A 21,400-nucleotide genomic window follows, 5' to 3' on the forward strand; every position below is an offset into this window, starting at 1 on the left:
TAAATTAAAAAAGAAAAAGAATCGATAGGATTGTAAATCAAAAAAGGCATTTTTAATACGATAATAAACACTTTTTAAAAAAATTAAATTCTACAAGATTTTAGGTAATTGCAGGTTTTACATGCACTCACAGAATTCCAGGCTGCCGCTCCAAAAGCTAGAGCATGAGTGGAAGTGGTTAGTGTTCAAAGTAAGGGGGAGTATGATTCTGCCTCCCTGCTGTTGGCTCACGTCTGCAGTCCTGTGCTCTGTTAGAAGAAGCCTGTCTATATGAAGGTTTCTGGTGAACTAGAGAAAGTCCAGACTTGTGAGGACTCCGGAAGGTGCTACATCAGCTGGTGAAGGACCTGGAGGAAAGTTGACCTGGTGGGACATCTCAGATATTTGAAAGGTAGTGATTACAGGGCAGCAACAGAATTGGGGGGGGGGGGGGGAGGAGTGAATTATCTTATAAAAAAGAATGCAGTACAGTTGGCTGTCCAAAATTAAAGGAAGTTAAAAGCCTCTAGTTATAGAACAGGTCTTCACCACTATTTGCTCTGGGCGTTGGAATGAAAATTCCTGAATAGGGTGAGGCAAGTGAGGTGTCTTTCTAACCTACATATTTCACCTTTTTATTTGCTGCTTACACTTGTACATTGGGTCTAAGACTGATTCTGTTGTTCCTGAAGTCAAATTTGTTGGCTAATTTTTGGAGTTTGTAAGAGTGGATGTAAGACTTGAGGTTTTGCTATTAAATTTCAGAAAACCTCATAACATGATGTAATTCTCTGTTTAAGACTGCCAAATATAATTTCAGATAATGAATTTCATTTTTCCTGTCGAGATTGTCATGAAAATAGTGCAGCAGTGTCTTTTAAGTAGTTTTCTATCAAAAGATTCAAATATCTGGGGCACCTGGGTGGCTCAGTCGGTTAAGGGGCCGACTTCGGCTCAGGTCATGATCTCACAGTCCATGAGTTCAAGCCCCGCGTTGGGCTCTGTGCTGAGAGCTCAGAGCCTGGAGCCTGTTTCAGATTCTGTGTCTCCCTCTCTCTGACTCTCCCCCGTTCATGCTCTGTCTCTCTCTCTCTCAAAAATAAATAAACGTTAAAAAAAAAAATTAAAAAAGATTCAAATATCTTTTGAATACTTCACTGTACAAAAACACCATGGTGGGTGCTATGGGAAATCAGGGGGTTTTTGTTAATGGTTTTAAGAAGACATGGTTCCTGCACTCAAGCTACTTAAAATAACCTAGAAGACGGACGTAATTGTCTATAGCTAACTGTAATACAGGGTGGAAAGTGACTGTGGATTGATTGTCAGCCTTACTAAATGACAAAGTTAGGAAAGGCTATTTTGGGAGTTACATGTTGTGTATTGAGGGTCCCACTGGTGTCTTGAGAAGAGGACTATACCCTACTTTTGTGGTTTAAATATTACTTGATCCTTTACTTGGTTTAGAATTAACTACACTTTAGGAGAAATAGGCTCAATTTAAATGTCATAGTAATATTTTAATTTTTAAGGATATTTTAATCTTTAAATTTTTTTTGATGTTTATTTTTGAGAGAGAGCATGAGTGGGGGAAGGGCAGAGAAAGAGGGAGACAGAGTCTGAAGCAGGCTTCAGGCTCTGAGCTATCAGCACAGAGCCTGATACAGGGCTTGAGCTGTAACTCACCAGCCGAGCCATGAGATCATGACCTGAGCTGAAGTCGGACGGTTAATCAACTGAGCCTCCGAGATGCCCCAGAGATGTTTCAATCTTTTTTTTTTTTTTTTTTATTTTTTTAACGTTTTATTTATTTTTGAGACAGAGACAGAGCATGAACAGGGGAGGGTCAGCGAGAGGGAGACACAGAATCTGAAGCAGGCTCCAGGCTCTGAGCTGTCAGCACAGAGCCCGACGCGGGGCTCGAACTCACAGACCGTGAGATCATGACCTGAGCCGAAGTCGGCCGCTTAACTGACTGAGCCACCCAGGCGCCCCGAGATGTTTTAATCTTTAAAATGCTTTTTTCTATAAAAGTAATTCTTATAATTTGGAAAATTATATATAGTGAAAAAGATTCCTTTGTCAACCTACTTTACACAACACTCATTGTTTTAAAATTTAATGTATTTCATTGATCATGCTTACATGCAGGGGTTATTTTTTTTTCCAGTCATTATATTGAATATACAGTGTTTCTGATTTTTCATTTGCTGTTCTAACACATTTCACAATATTTTTAAAACTAGGACCCTAAATGGTAACGTTAATATTCTATTTAGTAATGGCATCACAGTTAACTTTTTTCTCCAGTATTTTTCATCATTTTAAATAGGATTTTTGTTATTTAGGATTACTTTAATGGGATGATTTCTAGAAGTAGAGTTGCCAGATGAGTGACTAGGAATGTTTTTAAAAAAACATCTATATCTCAGGGTGCCTGGGTAGCTCGAGTGTCCGACTTCGGCTCAGGTCATGATCTCACGGTTCAGGAGTTCGAACCCCACGTCAGGCTCTGTACTGATAGCTCAGAGCCTGGAGCCTGCTTTGGATTCTGTGTCTCCCTCTCTCTCTGCCCCCCTTCCCCCCACCATGTTCTGTCTCTGTCTCAAAAATAAACATTAAAAAAGTTTAAGAATACATTGATATCTTAAGAATGTATACTTAGAGACATACATATACATATGTGTATGTATGTATGTATATTCAAATTGTCTCCCAGTAAGAACATATTACTTTATATTCCCTGCAGTAATGAGTGTCCTTTTTAATCACACTCATGCTGGGTAGAAAATAAGTTACTTAATTTCAATTTTTGTTTTTTATTACAAATGAGGTTGAATGTTTTTACCCCTATGTTTATCAACCAGTCTTCATCTTTTATGCATTCTGTTCATAACTTTTGCTCACATATTTTATTGGTATCTATCAATTGTGCTGCAAATAACAGAAAACTCATGGGTTTATTTGATGCCATAGCAAGTCTATGCATAGATCAGAGCTGACGAACTGACTCCAGGTTACCGCCAGAGACCCCAGGTGCTCTGCCTTTCCAGTTCTACGAACCTTAGAGTGTGTGTTCTTCCTTTTGCTTATTTAAGCTTCCTGATTGCGTTATAGGAAGAAAGGGGTGAAGGATCCTGCTAGCCAAACCTGTCCATGTTCATCAAGAAAGGACAGAGCTTTCTGGGAAGTTCTCCTCAGGAGGATTGATTATGGCCAGTGTTGTCTCTAGTGCCAGCTGACAAATCGAAGGTAGAAGATGGCCTTTTTGGGTCAATCACAGTGTCTGCTACAGTATCCGAATGTTTTTACTATTTATCCCATTTTTAAAAATTTTGGTGTTGAATTTTTCACCTATGTGTTAATCTTTATTTCCTGGCCTCTTTGCTATTTCTTGGAAGTTTTTGTTTTATAGAGTCATGTTTGCTATCATTTTCTTCGTGATATTTTACCACTTTTAAACAAACAAAAAACCCCAGAACGCTTCATCTTCTAATGTAGTTGTTGTAGGCTGATTCCCTGGGAAATAAAACCTGAGATGGAGGTTTGTGTACTGTGATGAGCGAACATGGCATTAGTGTTTCTGGAGTTTGTTGGGGTGGCCTTTCTAGTCCAGTATATGCCCAGTATTGGAAAAATGAATGCTTTTGGTTGTATTCATCGTGGTATTTAAAATATCACCACTTGCTTTCTGTATCTTGACAACTGTCTAAGGCACTCCTGACATTTAAAAAAAATTTTTTTTAATGTTTATTTTTTTCTGAGACAGAGCATGAGTAGAGGAGGGGCAGAGAGAGAGGGAGACACAGAATCTGAAGCAGGGTCCAGGCTCTGAGCTGTTAGCACAGAGCCCAACGTGGGGCTCGAACTCACAAACCGTGAGATCATGACCTGAGCCGAAGTCAGTTGCTCAACCGACTGAGCCACCCAGGCACCCCAGCACTCCCGATATTTTTGAAGTTGAGGTCTATTTTTATCGGCTATTAATATTAGTATTCCACCTTTTTTTTTTGGTTGTTTGCATAGCATGTGTTTTAGTTCTGTTATTTACAACATTGCTATATAATTTTGTTTTATCTCTGCTGCTTATGCATAACATTTAGCTGGATCTTTTTCTCCCTAAGTCTTTTTCTCTTTTAATTGAGACTCAATCACTGATACTTGGATTTGGTTCTGTCACATTTGACGTTTTCCACTGACCATGCTTGAATTTTTTTTTTTTTCTGTTAGACTGAGATTTTTTCTTCAGTAATTTTATTTTTTTCTTCAGTAATTTTAAATTCATGTATTGTTTTTGTTCTTCTAGTAGTTACCCTAATATGTTAATGCATTTTTTTAATAAGTTTATCCTTTTATTTTGAGAGAGCACATGTGGGAAGGGCAGAGAAAGAGAATCCCAAGCAGGCTTTGCACTGTCAGCATGGAACCCGATATGGGGATCGAACTCTGGAACCGTGAGATTATGACCTGAGCCGAAACCAGCAGTTGGACACTTACCTGACTACGTCACCCACACACCCTGGGAAATGCACATTCTTTAAATTTCTTGTACAGAGTGTGTGGCATTACTCCGTATTCCTACCCTCACCCAGTTTCCCCTGGAAGTTACTTCTCTTTTGTAACTCAGTGTCCACGGTATTTCTTACCGCGTCCAACTTTCTTCAGTGTAGGTGTGCTTTCCCTGGCAGCTGCAGGATCTCTCACTGTGACTGCCTATCTGCAGGCCTTGTGTTAGGGATCTTTCCAGGATCTGGTCCTCAGAGAGTTCCCCACCTTTGAGTGTGCCTGTGTGTTTCTTTTTATTTCATTATTTTTTTCTCTATCGTCATGGATTAGGCTAGGCCTAATTTAAAGCAGGAAATGAAATAGGCATTTTAGGACACCAGGAGGAGGACTTTTCTGCTATTTCTTTATCTTCTATTTAAAACAATGTTAAGCAACATTTAGATGATACTCATACCAGTTTAATTTTTTGTGGCTTTTTTTTTTGAGCAGTTTTGGAACGATAGGCAGTTTTGCCTGCAGTCAATAGACAAGCGGTGGTAACTCACTACACAAAGAAAAGTTGTTTGTCCACTTTTATTACTTCCCTTGGGCAGGACACTTAGTGTTCTTTAAGAGTAAGAGAAAAACAACAAGCCAGCATAAGGTCTGGATGGAGGTTTTTCAGAGGCACGTTGCAACAATATGCTACCTTCTTTTCAGAGAAGGATGCACACAGATAATCCTGAAAAACAGTAGATACAAGTTACAGTTTATGGAAGCGCAGCTGGAGATGATCAAAGCAGAGGCCTTGGGAAGAAAAACAGATCGCATGGAGGTCAGCTGAAGCAAACTGAAGGATGGCTGGGAAGAAAGGAGCTAACCTGGGGGATGAGAGAGGTGGGGACGGAGGGGGGTGGCCATTGGGGAGCTGGGCTCAGCAGATACAAGGTCATACCATCTAAATAGGAGCCAGTAGAGAGATTCTAGAAAGGTAGGCAATGACCCGATGAAAACAATGCCCTTTATTGTATTTCACCTTTAAGTTGCATGCACTGAGTTGGAAATATTTCTTTTAAAATGTGAAAGTTCTATCGTTTCAAAAGCTTTTTAAAGTAAGAAACGGTGTCGAACTCTGAGATTATTCTTGATGTCTCTTGAGTTGTTAGTTTTTTGTCTGTGGTTGAATTGTGTGAAACTTGGGAGTTTGTACTTATCGATAGAGAATCGAATTGTTTTTTTTCTTTTGCCTTTAGGCCAGGCTGTGATATCACAGTTACCTCTGCTTTGGAATCATTCAGGAGCATTACCTGTTACATAAAAAGAAATCACCTGGGCCTACAATGCTTCTACTTTTGTAATTAAAAATTTCCTTGTAAATATGCTTCTTCCCGTAGACTTCTGTGAACGTTGCATCGCCGCGTAGTATGATGTCCAGAAATCATTTGGAGGCATCTACTTATAAAATGACAGAGCCATTTAATTTTGAGAAAAATGAAAACAAGCTTCCACCATGTGATTCTTTAAGAAGTCCTGGAGGACATGCTAACCACCCTAACTTCCGGTTGAAAAGTCCAGAGAATGGAAATAAAAAGAACAATTTTTTGCTTTGTGAGCAAACCAAACAGTATTTGGCTAGTCAGGAAGACAATTCAGTGTCTTCAAACTCTAATAGCCTCAGCGGAGAGGTGACTGGATCCAAAGGAGACAGGAAAACGTTGCCTACAGGTAAGTGGAAACTACAGGTTTGATACTTCTCGATTCTGGTGGTTTCTTTGGCTTATCACAAGTATGTAATTACACACCCATGGGCTATTAACAGAATAACGAAATGGCCACCTTATAGTATTTGCATTTAAATATGAATCTAGAAGGAAAAACCAGGTGTCAAGTAGCTGCCTTTGACTAGATTCATCACAAAAAGGCTTCCTGAGGAGAGAATGTCTATCTCCAGAGGAGCCCCTCCCACCCCCACAACTGAAGGACTAGGAGTGGAGAAAGGAAATACTGTACTCTGGCTTTTTATGGGAACTCTACAGATTGACCATATTTAAAAAATACTATGCAAATTGGATGCATACAAAAGCTCACAAAAATGTAGCTAATACATTAAATTGTTTCATGAGGTGGTTTTGGGGTTTTTTTTTTTCCCCCCTTTAGTCCTCAGTCCTAAAAACCTGGTTTTTAAGGAGGCTGGGCCCTGGATGAATGTGTATCAGATACGATCTTTTAATGTTGTGGTGATGTAGTTCTGGCACGGGGTTTTCCGAGAGGTCAAAACTATTTTCTGAATCTCAGAAATCATTTGCTGCCTTTGTTGTGCCAACTTCACGCTGGTGCAAAAGCAAAGATGAGTAAACCAGTGGTGCTTGTTAGCCCCACGTAGGGACACCAGCCTGGGTTAGTGCTCACCGAGTTTTTCATCGCTATGCACTTGTAGTTAAGACAGACAAAGGTGGAAATGCCAGTTTTACTAAAGTACGTCCTTGACAAAGCAGTAAGAGTTATTACGAAATCTTGAACCTTGCGTACAGGTATTTGTAGTAACAAAATGGGAATTATCCCCAGCTTCTGCTTCATAACGAAGTATGAAGAGCGTGTGTGTGATTGAGTTCTGAGCTGTATGGAAACTTTTTTCTTTGAACATCATTTCTACTTGAAAAGAATGACAGTGACAAACTTTGGTTATTCAGATCTAGAGATGTGGCAGTCTCAAAAATGAACAAAGTGAGCCTGTCTCCTCAAGGAATACACCTGACAGTATTTTGTTGCTAATGATAAAATTCGAGCTTTTATGCAAAAATGAGAATTTCAGGAAGCTTGTATCTGCCACTCTGTGTGACATCTTCTCAATACTTAAAAATAAAGACTGTCCTCGTGAGATGCAGAGGGATGTTAACTAACACACGTGAATTTTTCCACTATTGTAAAATGAAATCGTCCACATTTGGAAGATCTGCGTAACTCAGAGTTTCTCAGTCTTTTCCAAATGACCAGTGTGTGATGTTGCGAAGTCACGTATGGGTTAAACATGTATGAATGAATGTGCGTTCATGAATCAAAGTGCAAACGTATAAATCCACTCAAGGTACAAGATGAATCAGTGGATTTCGGTGTCACATTATGAAAAAGTTTTAGATTCCACCTTGCAGCTACTCCTTAAACTACCTACCCCTTGAGTTTTGGCATGATATTAAAGGAAAATATCCGTAATTATCTGAGAAGGCCGTTAAATACTTCTCCTTTTTGTAACCATGTGTCTGTGAGAGGCCAGGTTTCCTTTAGATGCTTCAATCAAAGCAACATATCACAGTGGATTGAATGCAAAAGCAGATGTGAGTCTATCATTAAACCAAACATTAAAGAGAGGTGCAAAAATGTAAAACAGTGCTACTCATAATTTTTTTTTTTGCTTTAGAAAATGTATTTGCTTTAAAAATAAAAACAACCATGTCTACATGTAATAATTTATGTTTAAATGTTTTTAATTTTAAAAGTTTAAAATTTCTAATTATAATTTCTTTTTTTTTAACATTTTTTTTAAATTAAGTTAGCTTTAATTTTAAATTAAGTAAGCCCCGGTGTGGGGCTTCAGCTCACAACCCTGAGATCAAGAGTCACATGCTTTATTGATTGAACCAGCCAGGCACCCCTTAATTTCTAGTATTAGTGAATATCGACAGACATGAGCCATATAAACAAAATCTCTTTGAGGTTCTCAGTAATTTCTAAGTGTGTAAATGAGTTTGGTGTTCAAAAATGTCTGAGAACTGCTGCCTTAGTGAATTGAGAAAAGTTCACAGTAAGAAGATTGGTATTTAAGGAAGTTTCAGGCAAATCCTTTATCATTAGGAAAAAGTAGGATTGTTTAGTGTACCTTTAAGGCTATTATGGTATAATTTTATTATTTGAATATCTAATTATGGTATTGTACATTTCTAGGAACAAAGTAATATTTGGCTTTTATGTTTTCCCTCTCTAGGAAACTCAGTGTCACCATTAAATGTTGCAAACAATTCACCACCCAAAGAAGTAAGTAGTAGTGTGATGTGTCAGGACTTTTTTTTTTTTTTTTCTGTTTTGTGGTTTTGTTTGGGTAAAAGATTCTAAACATACTTTGTATTGTGTTAATGAAGAATTATTCAATTTTCAGATATTAGTCAAGGTCGAGCTTCCATTTCTTTAACCTAGTACCTGTTTTTTTTTTTAATTATAATTTTTTTAATGTTTATTTTTGAGAGAGAGAGAGAGAGACAGGGTACAAGCAGGGGAGGAGCCGAGAGAAAGGGAGACACAGAATCCAAAGCAGGCTCCAGGCTCTGAGCTGTCAGCACAGAGCCCGACGCGGAGCTCTAACTCAACAAACAGTGAGATCATCACCCAAGCCAAAGCCGGACGCTCAACCCACTGAGCCACCCAGGCGCCCCTAACCTAGTACCTTTTAAAAACAATTCTTTCTTTTTAGGTAATTGTAGATTACCATGCAATTGTAAATGCAACTCAGCAGTTGACGTGCAGAAATAATACAGATCCTGTGTAGCTGTTTCCCCGTTTTTCCCTGTGGTAACTTGCTAACTTGCTGCAGAACTTTGTATAATATGACAACCAGGAGATTGACAGTGATAGAGTCAGGATACAGAACATTTCCATCATTCCCTTGCATGCTTTTTTTATGGTCCTATCCATTTCGCTCTTGCCCTTACCACTTCCTTAATCCACGGAAGCCACTAAATCTAATCCACATCCACAGTTTTGTCATTTCAAGGATGTTGTATAAATGGAGTCCTACAGTATGTAACCTCTTGGGATTGGGTATTTTCACTTAGCATAATTCTCTGGAGATTCATCTAGGCTGTTGTATCCATAATTCTGTTTTTATTGCTGAGTAGTAGTCCATGGTTTAACATTCACATGTTGAAGTACATCTGTATTGTTTCCAGTTTTTGACTCTTCCAGCTAAAACTGTTCTAAATATTCACATGCAAGGTTTATGTGAACATAAGCTTTTTGTTTTTGTTTATTTTTGCTCTGGGACAAAGGCCCAGGAGTATAATTTCTGGATCATACAGTATCACATATTTAAGAAACTACTAAAGTGTTTTCTAGCATAGCTATACCATTGTATGTTTGCACTGAGAAAATCTGCATCCAGCATCACCACCAGAATTTGGCGGTGGTTGTATTTTTATCGCCCCCATTCTCATAGGTATGTGGTGATATTTCATCGTGATTTTGTGCTCCCCCTAATGGCTAATGATAAACACCTTTTCACGTACGTATTTGCCATGTGTATATCCTTTTTGGTGAAATGTTTATTCATACCTTTTGTTCATTTTCTAATATGGATTGTTTATTTTTTTAACTGCTGAGTTTTGAAAGATCTTTATATATCCCAGATTCTAGTCTTTTGTCAAACTTGTGATTCACACATGTTCTCTCCCAGTCTGTAGCTTGTCTTTTCATGCTCTTACTAGGGTGTTTCGCAGAGCAGAAGTTTTTAATTTTAATGATGTCCTGATCTATTTTTCCTTTTATGGATTATGCTTTTGGTGTCCAGTCTAGAAACTCTTGCTACTTGGGCTTCAGGAAAAAAAAATTTTTTTTTCCCAAAAAGTTTTATAGTTTTACATTTAGATTTGTGGTCCATTTTGAGTTAAAGTTGTGAGACTTAGGTCAAGGTTGATTTTTTTTTTTTAATGTCTAATTTCTCTAGCCCTATTTGTTAAAGATGATGTATTTCCTCCACTGAATTGCTTTTGTACTTTTATCAAAAGTTAATTGGGCATATTTGTGTGGGTCTATTCTGGATTTTCTCTTGTTTTCCATTGACCTATCTATATATTCCTCCCACAATACCATACATTACTGGAGCTATGTAGTAAGTCTTGAAGTTGGGTACTGTGATTCCTCCCACTTTTTTTTTTTTTTTTTAAATGTTTATTTATTTTGAGAGAGATCGACAGAGCACGAGCGGGGGAGGCGCAGAGAGAGGAGGAAACAGAATCTGAAACAGGCTCCAGGCTCTGAGCTGTCTGCACAGACACTTAACCGACTGAGCCACTCAGGCGTCCCCCCGCCCCACGCTTTTTTTTTTTTTCATGATTGTTTTAGCTTGTATGTAGCTCATATGCCTTCCAATATACATTCTAGGATAATCTTGTCCATATCTGCAAAAAGTCTTGCTGAGATTTTGATAGGAATTGTATTAAACCTGTATATCAACTTAAGGATTATGGGTATCTTTGTTGTGTTGAATCTTCCAGTCCATGAATATAATCTCTCTCTTCATTTTTACTTAGGTCTTTGATTTCTTTCATTTCGTAGTTTTCAGCTTATAAGTTCTGTGCACATGTTATTATATTTACACCTAGGTGGTTTTTTTTAGTGATTGTAAATGCTATTATATTTTTTATTTCCATGTGTTGTCATGTTCGTGGCTAATATATATAAATATGGTTTTGCATGTTTCTCTTGCATCCTGTGACTTTGCTGAAGTCACTTTAGGGATTTTTTTTTTTTTTTTTTTAGACATACCTTGGTATTTTCTATATAGGCAATTTTATCTTCTGCAAAGAGGAACAGTTTTATTTCTTTTCAATATATGTGCTTTATATTTCCTTTTTTTTTTTCTTTCTTTTTTTTTTTTCTTTATTGCACTGGCTGGAACTTCTAACCCTGTGTTGAATAAGAGTGGGGACAATGGATATCTTGCTTTATTTCCAAACTCAGTGGGAAAGCATTGAGTCTTTCACTATTAAGTGTAATGTTAGCTGTAGGCTTTTTGTAGATGAGCCTTATCAAGTTGATGAAATTTTCTATTTCTACTTTTTTTGATGGTTTTTATTGTGAATCAGTGTTGAGTTTTTATTTTTTTTTTAATGTTTATTTGTGAGACAGACAGACAGACATAGTGGATCCAAAGCAGGGCTTCGGAGGGAGACGGAGGATCTTACGTAGGCCCGAACTCAGGAGCCAGGAGATCATGACCTGAGCCAAAGTTGGACACTTAACTGACTGAGCCACCCAGGTGCCCTGGTGTGGAGTTTTTCTAAATGCTTTTTCTTCATTCATTGATAATTGATCCTTTAGACTGTTAATTTGGTGGATTTCGTTGATGTTTTAAAATATTCTTTGGGGCACCTGGGTGACTCAGTTAAACATCTGGCTCTTGATTTTGGCTCAGGTCACGATCTCATGATGGGTCATGATGTGGGTCATGAGATTGAGCCCCGCATTGGGCTGGGCACTGGGCATGGATCCTGCTTAAGACTGTGTCTCTCCCCCTCTGCCACTCCTCTGCGTGTGTGTGTGTGCTTGCGTGCTGTCTGTCTTCCTCTCAAAAAAAGAAATAAACGTAACCAGCCTTACATCTCTGGAATGAATTCCACTTTGTCATGGTGTATAATTATTTTTATATATTGCTGAATTACATCTGGTATCATTTTGAGAAGGATTTTTACATCTGTTTTTATGAGCAATGTTTGTAATTTTCTCTTTTTTACTGTCTTTGTATGGTTGGGGAGCAAAGGGAATATTAACTTTCTGAAAAAGAGGTTGTATAGGACTGGTGTTAATTTTTTAAACATTTGGTAGTATTTGCCAGTGAAAACCAGATAAGTATGAAGATTTATTTTTTAGGAGTTTTAAAATTATTTCAATTTATTTAATATTTATAAGACTATTCAAATTATGTCCTATTGTGGTGATTTGTGATTTGCGAGGAATTGGTCCATTTTGTCTACATCATGAGATATATATGTGTAGAGTTCAAAGTATTTCACTATCATATTTGTCTTCATGGTCTATAGTAAGATACACATTGTTTCATTCCTGATACTGATCATTTCTGTCTTGTTTAGTTTTCAAACAGTCTTGCGAGATCAATTTTATTGATCTTTTCAAAGAACCAGGTTTAGTTTCATTGATTTTTCTCCCAAGTTTTAATTTTTAATTTCATTGGTTTCTGTTTTTGGCTGTATTGTTTCCTTCTGTTTGCTTTGAGCATTATTTTTCTTAGTTTTTAGGTTCTTAAGATGGGAATTTAGATTATTGATTTAAGACTTTTCCTCTTTTCTAACGTGTGAACTTAGTGCTATAAATTTCCCTCTTGGCAATGCTTTAACTGTGTCCTACAAATTTTGATTTGTCATATTTTCTTTTTTTTCAGCATTTTTTATTTCCTTTGAGACTTCCTCTTTGACTAATGAGTTCTTTAGAAGTGTATTGTTTAATTTTCAAATATTGGCAGATTATTTGTTACTGCTACTTCAAATTTGAGCCCACTTTGGTTGAAAACCATCCTCTGTATGTCTTAAAATCTTTTAAGTTTGTTTTATGGCCCAGTATATGGTCTTAGTATACGTTCTGTTAGCATTTGAAAACAATGTCCCTTCTGCTGTGGTTGGGCAGAATGATCTGTAAATGTGTAACAGAATCTGTTGGTTGTTGGTGATCTTGAGTTCTTCTGTTTCTTACTGATCTTCTGTCTAGTTCTATTCCTTGTTGAGGGAGGGATGTTAAAGTTCTGATGATCTGTTTTCAGTTTAGTTTTGCTTCACAAATGCTTCTATTCTAGAAGTCTGTTGTACTTACTGTATTTTTGTTTAATATGTTCTTCCTCCTCTTTTGTCCAGCGTTCTTTCCTTTATCATTTCCTTTATGTTTAGAGAACTTCCTTTAGCCAGCCATTCTTATATAGGATAGGTCTGCTGGTGACAAATTCTTAGTTCTCTTTCACTCAAGAATGTCTTGATTTCTTCTTTTCTGCAGGATATTTTTCCTAGATAAGTTTCTCAGCTAATGGTTCTTTTCTTTCAGCACTTGAGAAATGTTGTGCTATTTCCTTCTGTTCTCCTGGTATCTGATGAGAAATCTATTCTCATCTGAATTATTTTTTCCCCATAAGTAAGATGTGCTTTCCCTCTCTCTGCTAAGCTTTTTTGTCTTTAGGTTGAAGAATTTGACTAAGATGTGCCTTTGTGTGGATTTTTTTGATTTGGCTTGGAATTTGCTCACCTTCTTGATTTTGTTGATTTTTATCTTTTGCCAAATTATATGACTTTGGGGCATTTTTTTTTTAATTTCAGAACTTCTTCAGTTCTAATTGTTTATTTTTGAGAGAGAGTTGGGGGGGCAGGCAGAGAGAGAGGGAGACAGAATCTGAAGCAGGTTCCAGGCTCTGAGCTGTCAGCACAGAGCCAGACCTGGGGCTCAAACCCACAAACTGTGATCATGACCTGAGCTGAAGTCAGATGCTTAACTGACTGAGCCACCCAGGCATCCCAGGACTTCTTCAGTTCTGCCTTCTTTCTCCTTCTGTGACTCTGAAGACATGAATGTTAAATATTTTGTCATAGTTCCATAGGTCTTTGAGACTCTGTTAATTTAGTTTTTTTTTTCATCACTAGGTTTTTTCTCTGATGTTCAGATTAGGCATTTTCTATTGTTCAGTCTTCAAGTTTACAGATTCTTTCCTCTGTCCCCTCCATTCTGCTAATTGCATTTAAAATATTTCTTCTTTTACTCTTCAGTTGTAGAACTTCCATTTGGTTCTTCTTTATATTTTCCATTTCTTTGCTGAGACTCTTTTCATTTGTTTCAAGTGTGCTCGTAATTGCTTATTACTTATGACTGCTATAAAATCTTTGTCAAATAGGGGTGCCTGGGTGGTTCAGTTGGTTAAGCATCTGACTTCGGCTCAGGTCATGATCTCGTAGTTTGTGAGTTTGAGCCCAGCATCGGGCTGTGTGCTGACAGCTCGGAGCCTGGAGCCTGCTTGGGATTCTGTGTCTCCCTCTCTCTCTGCCCCTCGCCTGCTGACTGTCTCTCTCTGTCTCTCAATAATAACTAAACGTTAAAAAAAATAAAAAAATCTTTGTCAAATAAACATCTCTGTCATCTTGATGTTGACATCTTTTTTTTTTTTTTCCCATTCAGTTGTGATTTTCCTGTTTTTTAGTATGGCAAGGTATTTTCTATTGAACCTGGCACATTGGGGCGTTATGTTAATGAAATGCCGTATCTTATTTAAACTTTGTTTTAGCTGGCTTCCTCTGACACAGAGGAAGGTGGGTGCTGCCAGGTGAGAGTAGATGTCCAGGTTCCCTACTCAACCTCTGACACTCAAGGGGATGCTCTTCCTTACTTCGGGTGAGGGTGGGAGTTCCTGACTCCTCGTGGGCCTCATGGGATACCTCCTCCATGGCTGGGAGTGATGAGTGCCTCTTGACTGACGTGGAAGTCAGGTAGAGTGGGGAGAGAGTAAGCGGGCCAGGGTGGGGAGTTGGAGGCGGTGGGAGAGTTTGGAGACCCTCGTCACTCTTGAGTGGTGGTGAGAAGTCCTCATTGTCCACAAGGCCTTCTCTTCCACTTCCCCAATAATGGTGGTGAGGGGGAGAACTCGTACCTGCCGGGTGGAAGTCCAGGTTCCCCATGTGGTCTTCATGGGGAGACCCCAGGGATGAAGTGCCAGCTCCCTACCCTAGAACAGGGCCACAGCTTTTTTCCGTGGTGTTTGTTTAGGGTAGAGCAGTTATTGATGAACGTTTTCTGTATTGCTGTGCTGCCTGTTTCCTGGTCATTTGGTTAAAGAGAGCAGACTTTTTGTTGGGGCTTTTATTGTTTGTACCATTTGGCGTTTCTGGGTTGCTGGCTTCTCCAGCACCCTGTCTGGGGTGTATGAGAGAAAAGGAAAACTCAAGAAACTCGTTGCCTTGTTCTCTGGGTCCCAAGTTTCCTAGCCTGTCTGCTGCTTTCTGTCAAAGTCAGCTTATGTTTATTTACATAAACGTCCAGGGTTTTTTAGTTGGACTTAATGGGAGGAATAGGGAAAAGTACATCTACCTTACTTTCTCAGAAGAGGAAATCCCAAATACAGTATTAAAAAAAAAAAAGTACTACCAAGTTTTAATATTGCTATTCTCTTCTCTTAATAGAAGCCTAGCAATAATGTGCCTCCTGCAAAGTCAAAAAAAATGCACAAGTTGGTTGGGAATTCCTTGTCCATAAATAATTCAGCACTCTTCAGATCCTTAGGACCTCCTTTTCGATCAACAACTTGCCATCGATGTGGCCTGTTTGGTAAGCATATTTCCCTCTGGTGTCTGGATTATTTTTTCACACATTTGAAAAAATATATATATTATTTTAGAGAGAGAGCAGGAGCAAGGGAGAGGGGTGGGGAGTGGGAGAGAGAGAGACAGAAAGAGGATGAATGAATCTTAAGCAGGCTCCACGCTAAGCACATTGCCTGGTGTGGGGCTCAATCTCATGTGCTCTAGATCTAAACTGATCACTTCATGACCTGGGCCGAAATCAAGAGTTGGACGCTCAACCGACTGAGCCACCTAGGTGCCCCTGAAAAATATTTTTATTATGGAAAGTTTAAAACTTATTAAATGTAAACAGTAGTGTGTGTGTGTGTGTGTGTGTGTGTGTGTGTGTGTGTACACACCGTATACGCATCTCACCTTCAGCAGCTATCAACATCTTAAAGTTCTTGTTTGTCCGTACCTTTGTGCTCTTGACGCTTCTTCGCCTGTTATTTTCTATAGTTTTGTTTGTGATAATATTGACATGCACAGACTCAGACCCTATCAAGATACAGAATATTTCTGTCTTCTTAGAACTTTCCCTCGTCATCCCTTCCAGTCTCTGTACTGCTAGAGGCAACCACAGTTGTTCTTGCACCATAAAGTAGTTTTCCAGCTTGTGAATTTCATATAAATGAAATCTTACAGTATTGACTCCTCTGTGTAAAGCTTTTTTTTTCATTTAGAATAATATTTTTCAGATTAATCTATGTTCTTTGTAATTTTTGTTAAGTAGTATTTGTATGATTATATCACTGGATTGCTTGTGTTTAGCTTTGGCTGTTATGAATAGAACGGTCTACATATTTTTGCACAAGTCCTTGTGTAAGCATAGGTTTTCATCTCTCTTGGGTACATACCTAGGAGTACAACTGCTAAGTCAAAGGGTAGGTATATGTTGAACTTTAGAGGAAACAGCCAGACCATTTTCCACAGTAGGTGTTTCATTTTATGTTCCTAGTGGTACTGAATTCTGGTTGCTCCACATCTTTGTTATTTGGTGTTGTCAGTCTTTTCAATATTGGCCCTTTTCCTGGGTGTATAGAGGTATCTCATTGTGGTTTTACCTTGCATTTCCCTCATGATCAGTGAGCAGTATTTCATGTGCTTACTGGCTATTTGCATAGTTAGCTCCTTTGTGTTTTTTTCTATCTCTTTTAGAGAAGAGGCATTCGAAGTCAGCCAGGTTTTATTGTTGTTTCATAATGTGCTTTGTCTTGGTTTTTTAGATGACATATTTTTTTTCTGCCTGTATACTAATAGGATTTAAAACATTTTTTTAAAGTTTATTTATTTTGAGAGAATGAGCATGAATGGGGGAGGGGAAGAGAGGGGGAGAGAGAATGCCAAGCAGGCTCCGTGCCGTCAGCACAGAGCCTGATGTGAGGCTTGAACTCATGAACCGTGAGATGATGACCCGAGCCAAAATCGAGAGTCAGATGCTTAACCGACTGCACCATCCAGGTGCCCCACTAATAGGATTTTTTAATACTTTATCTAAAAAACTTCCTGGGTTTTTCTGGGTGTGATTCTCTTGATTAGTTTTTGGTTTGTATTTTTTTAATGGCACAAGATAATAAGCCACATCAGTCTGTTTGCACAAGTATGTTCTTATGGCCACACATTTTCTGTTTCCTTTGATTGCTTTTTTAAAAACATGTATTCTGGGCTCTACTTTAGGAAGGTTAGTTATCTGCCTCTCATATTCATCTTTGCATTCCTATTTGCAATTTGAGAGGGATTTGAAAGTTTAATCTTAACACCTAATCATAAACAGCATAATCCTTTTCAAGTAATCTTTAAAAGAATTTTTAAAAAATAAAAGAGAGATAGAGTGCGAGTGGGGGACGGGCAAAGAGAAAGAGTCAGAAGCAGGCTCCAGGCTCCGAGCTGTTAGCACAGAGCCCGACACAGGGCTCAAATTCACGAACTGGGAGATCATGACCTGAGCCGAGGTCAGACACCTAACCGGCTGAGCCACCCGGGTGCCCCTCAGGTGATCTTGATGTGATTAATGGAATGTGTTTGATATGTCTGGTCTTTGAAAATGTCTTGCTCCCAGCAACAAATACTTGGAATAAACACTGGCGATGTGGTGGTGGGGTGTGTTCTGTAGGGTCGCTGAGGTGCTCACAGTGTAAGCAGACGTACTACTGCTCCACAGCATGCCAGAGAAGGGACTGGTCAGCACACAGCATCGTGTGCAAACCCGTTCAGTACAAGTAAGCGCGATTTTCTTATTCATTAAAAGTAAGGTGGTTTTTTTGTTTTGATAGTGTAACGATCAAATGAGGTAAGCAGGCAATAACTAGGTAGAAGTTACTTTTTATTGAAGTATAACATAAACATAAAAGCAAATCTGAAATGAACAGCTCTACAGACTTAGGACTGAGTTTTCATGAATATAATTTTATTAGATGGTACATATTCAGTTAGAACTTAAAGTGAGTTTGTGTTTGTAATGATGAAAGCTTTAGAATGCCTTACTTTTATGTAATCCTGTATTCTTTCCTGAATTTTGATGAGGTAGAGCTCTCACAGTGTCTCTCGAATTGTGATTTTAAAATACAAAAATCCTACTGGCATGGTATTTACCAGTTTGCAAAGCAGTTTCCATCTATGACCTCATTTGATCCTCGAAACTGTTGAGGTCGTGTGAGGATTATCTCCATTTTGCAGATAGGGAAGCTGGGACTTGGAGATCGTGGCTGTATATATCCCTTTTAATTAGGTGGCTTTGAAAGAGGCGGCAAGCCCAGTACAGGGTAAACCATTTCATAGCCAGCCTTGGACTGTTTTGCTTTGTTACTACTGTGATTCTCTCTGGAAGAAGCTGTTTTTCCCTTTCTGGATTCTATTGATTGAGCATTTAACATCGTTGTGGCCCCTACTCTTAATTGGCTCTGTACTAGAAGTATTATAATCAGCTGCTTTATTTCAGTTTCTACAAACGTGAAGATAGTAAATCACCTTTTGAAACTAAGAACATGGAAGTGAAAAATGAGGTATGATAAACCTTTTGCCTTTAGAGTAAACTTTGAATGACTTTTATTGAATTAAGAGGACTTAAGCTAAATAAAATACTTACCCCTGATTTCTACATTTCACCAGTGTTTATTTCTAAGTGATCTCCACTCACAGTGAGGCACCAAGGGGCTTGAACCCATGACCCTGAGATCAAGAGTCATGTGTTCTATTGGCTGAGCTTGCCAGGTGCCCTGCACCAGTGTTTATTTAAAAACAATTTCTTGTTGAATAGATCTGTACATCTTAACGATCAATTGGGTGACTGTTGGGGGTCTTTGAGCATTGTGTGTGCCCGGCTCTTTTCCCCAAAGGACTTGAGAAATGCTGTGTCTCAGTGTAACTTCATTCAACTCTTGAGAGAGCCCCTTCTCCTGTAGTCCCTGCAGGCACATGTTCTCTGGCTTTGTGTAACAGCATCCTAATACAGGGCTCTGTGACCAAAGGAGCATTTTTTCTGTAATACTACTCTTCCATTTAGATAACTCTATGGGCTAAATCATTCATAATCTGAAAAATACTAACAGTGTCCAGCTCATGTCAACAGATAATTTTTAGCCTTCTCTAGCTGGTCCTAGCTTCTACTTAAAAAAAAAAAAAAAAAAAAAAAAAAAAAAAATCTGACTTCCTCAAATAATCATTGCTATAAAATGTTAGCAAGTACAAACTTAAAACGCTAAGCCCCTCTTTTTATTTCATAAACACAACATTATCATCACCATTATGGCCTGATTCTTAAGTGATCCCAGTGCTTTGTACACTGCCTGTAGACAGTGGGTTTTATTGGCTCTTGAAAGTACACGCTATTTCTCTACTTTCTTGTTGAAGCCTAAGAGGCTATTTTTGCCTCAATTCCAGCAAGTAGTGGTCACGGTATCACTGAAACATGTGTTTATGTAAATAACTCACTTTTTTTTTCTTGTTTTTTTTTTTTTGTTTGTTTGTTTTTTAACCCAGGGTCACTACCCTCTTGGACTTACTAAAGAAGTAGCCACTTGTGCTGATAAAATAATGTTTTCTGATTTGAGAAGTCTACAACTCAGGAAAACCATGGAGATAAAGGTATTTGTTTAATTTATATAGACAGACATCCAAAGAACTATAGCTTTTTGTTCCTTGTTTCCTATTTTCTGTTTGAGTTTATAAGATAGCTACAAAATATAACCGATGAAATTGGTAAGGATTGCAAAAACTGTAATACCTTTTTAAAAACTTATTATAAAACTTTAAGAAATTCATATTTGCTTGTGTTCTCAGTGAGCTACTGCACCTTTTCTGTCTTTGAAAGGGTACAGTTACTGAATTCAAGCACCCGAGTGAATTTTATGTGCAGTTATATTCTTCAGAAGTTTTGGAATACATGAACCAACTTTCCGCGTGCTTAAAGGAAACCTATGCAAATGCGGTGCATGAAGGGGATTATATTCCTGTTAAGGGGGAAGTTTGTGTTGCCAAGTACACTGTTGACCAGGTAACCTGTGACGAAATGAATGATTTAAGATGATGTTTTAATTTACTTTGCTCATACAAACTCGACACCAGAGCTTTTAATAATGCATTTGATGGCTTGACAAGAGGCTCTGGTCACACTCCTCTTTCTCTTCCTCGGTCAGTATTGCGGGTGTGTCGGGTGACCTCCTTCCTGCCCTTGCCCCCTCCAGCTCTGTTTACAGGCTTCTCAGTCGCCAGTTACAGACTGGCAGACTGTGAGTCCTGGATGGTGTTTATTTCTGCGGCGGAGGCATTAGTGTGTCTTAGGGTCTTGTGGGCTAGAATAACCCGGGAAGAGTTGTGCCTATTAAAGTCTCCTAAAAAGACAAATTTAGGGGTTTCTTAGCCAGATTCCTAGAAAATTAACCTACCAAGTGCCTCAGCAGACCAGTAGCCTTTCCTTTGTGCGTTCTGTAGATTGGCTGAGGGTTTTCAGGCGTAAGGTTATGAAACGCTGTTCTGAAGCAGGGCGCCATTCTGTTACACTTTCAGACCTGGAACAGAGTAGTAATACGAGATGTTGATATGCTGCAGAAGAAGGCACAAGTCTTATATATTGATTATGGAAATGAAGAAATAATTCCGGTAAACAGAATTCACCAACTCAATAGAAACATCGACTTATTTCCTCCATGTGTGAGTCTTTTTCACTTTCTAAACTCCTAAGTGTCTCAAAGGAGCTCTTTTTAATATTTTGATGGGCACCGTATTTGCTTGTTCTATACTGTGATTGTTATTGTTATTATGAAAAAACACCTTCTGGTATATTTTTCATCTTTTACCAAGTAGATAAACAATCATTGGCTTTCTTGGCTCCATTTAATAGGCCTTATTTACTTAAGTACTTAGATGAGAAACTTCGCATTTTTAGGGACATCTATCTTATCCATCAGCTCTTTTAAAATGATTTTTTTTTTTTTTTTTTTTTTTTTTTTTTTTGAGCACAAGCAGAGGAGGGGCAGAGGGCAGGGAGAGAGAGAATCTTTAGCAGGCTTCACGCCCAACACAGCCCCATCGTGGGGGCTCGATCTCATCACTGAGATCATGACCTGAGCCAAAATCAAGAGTTGGACACTTAACCAGCTGAGAGCCACTCCAGGGGCCCCTAAAATGATCATTTCTGTAATTATTACATTGTGTGGAAGCAGCCTGAATTTATATGTATGTGAGGGATAATTATTATCCTTTCATGAATTTTTGAGCTTCAAGAAGTCCCAAAAGGAAAAGCACTGTGGGTTAGAGTACCACAAGAGACAAATAATTATAAAGTTGTTTATTTGGTTAGTTTTTGAAGATTTCCAGTAAATTTTCAGCATGAATTATATTCACATTAT

The 21,400-nt window shown here is 38.4% G+C and overlaps 1 protein-coding gene across 3 annotated transcripts in view; it reads left to right on the plus strand.

The window, feature by feature from the left end:
• Positions 1–21,400, plus strand: part of TDRD1 (tudor domain containing 1) — a 48,299-nt gene that overhangs the window by 2,452 nt on the left and 24,447 nt on the right. The window contains exons 1-9 of one of the 3 annotated variants that reach the window (XM_042908596.1): positions 166–391; positions 5,859–6,189; positions 8,444–8,493; positions 15,396–15,540; positions 17,668–17,773; positions 18,493–18,556; positions 19,533–19,637; positions 19,864–20,046; positions 20,559–20,702. In XM_042908596.1, coding sequence (XP_042764530.1) covers positions 5,889–6,189; positions 8,444–8,493; positions 15,396–15,540; positions 17,668–17,773; positions 18,493–18,556; positions 19,533–19,637; positions 19,864–20,046; positions 20,559–20,702 — 1,098 coding nt within the window. In that variant the 5' untranslated portion in view covers positions 166–391; positions 5,859–5,888. Of the gene's footprint in view, positions 1–165; positions 392–5,390; positions 5,456–5,858; positions 6,190–8,443; positions 8,494–15,395; positions 15,541–17,667; positions 17,774–18,492; positions 18,557–19,532; positions 19,638–19,863; positions 20,047–20,558; positions 20,703–21,400 lie in introns of those variants that run through there. The other 2 variants (XM_042908595.1, XM_042908594.1) reach the window with 2 other exon arrangements.

Source organism: Panthera leo, chromosome D2, assembly GCF_018350215.1.
Source record: "Panthera leo isolate Ple1 chromosome D2, P.leo_Ple1_pat1.1, whole genome shotgun sequence".
Classification (NCBI taxonomy): Eukaryota; Metazoa; Chordata; class Mammalia; order Carnivora; family Felidae; genus Panthera; species Panthera leo.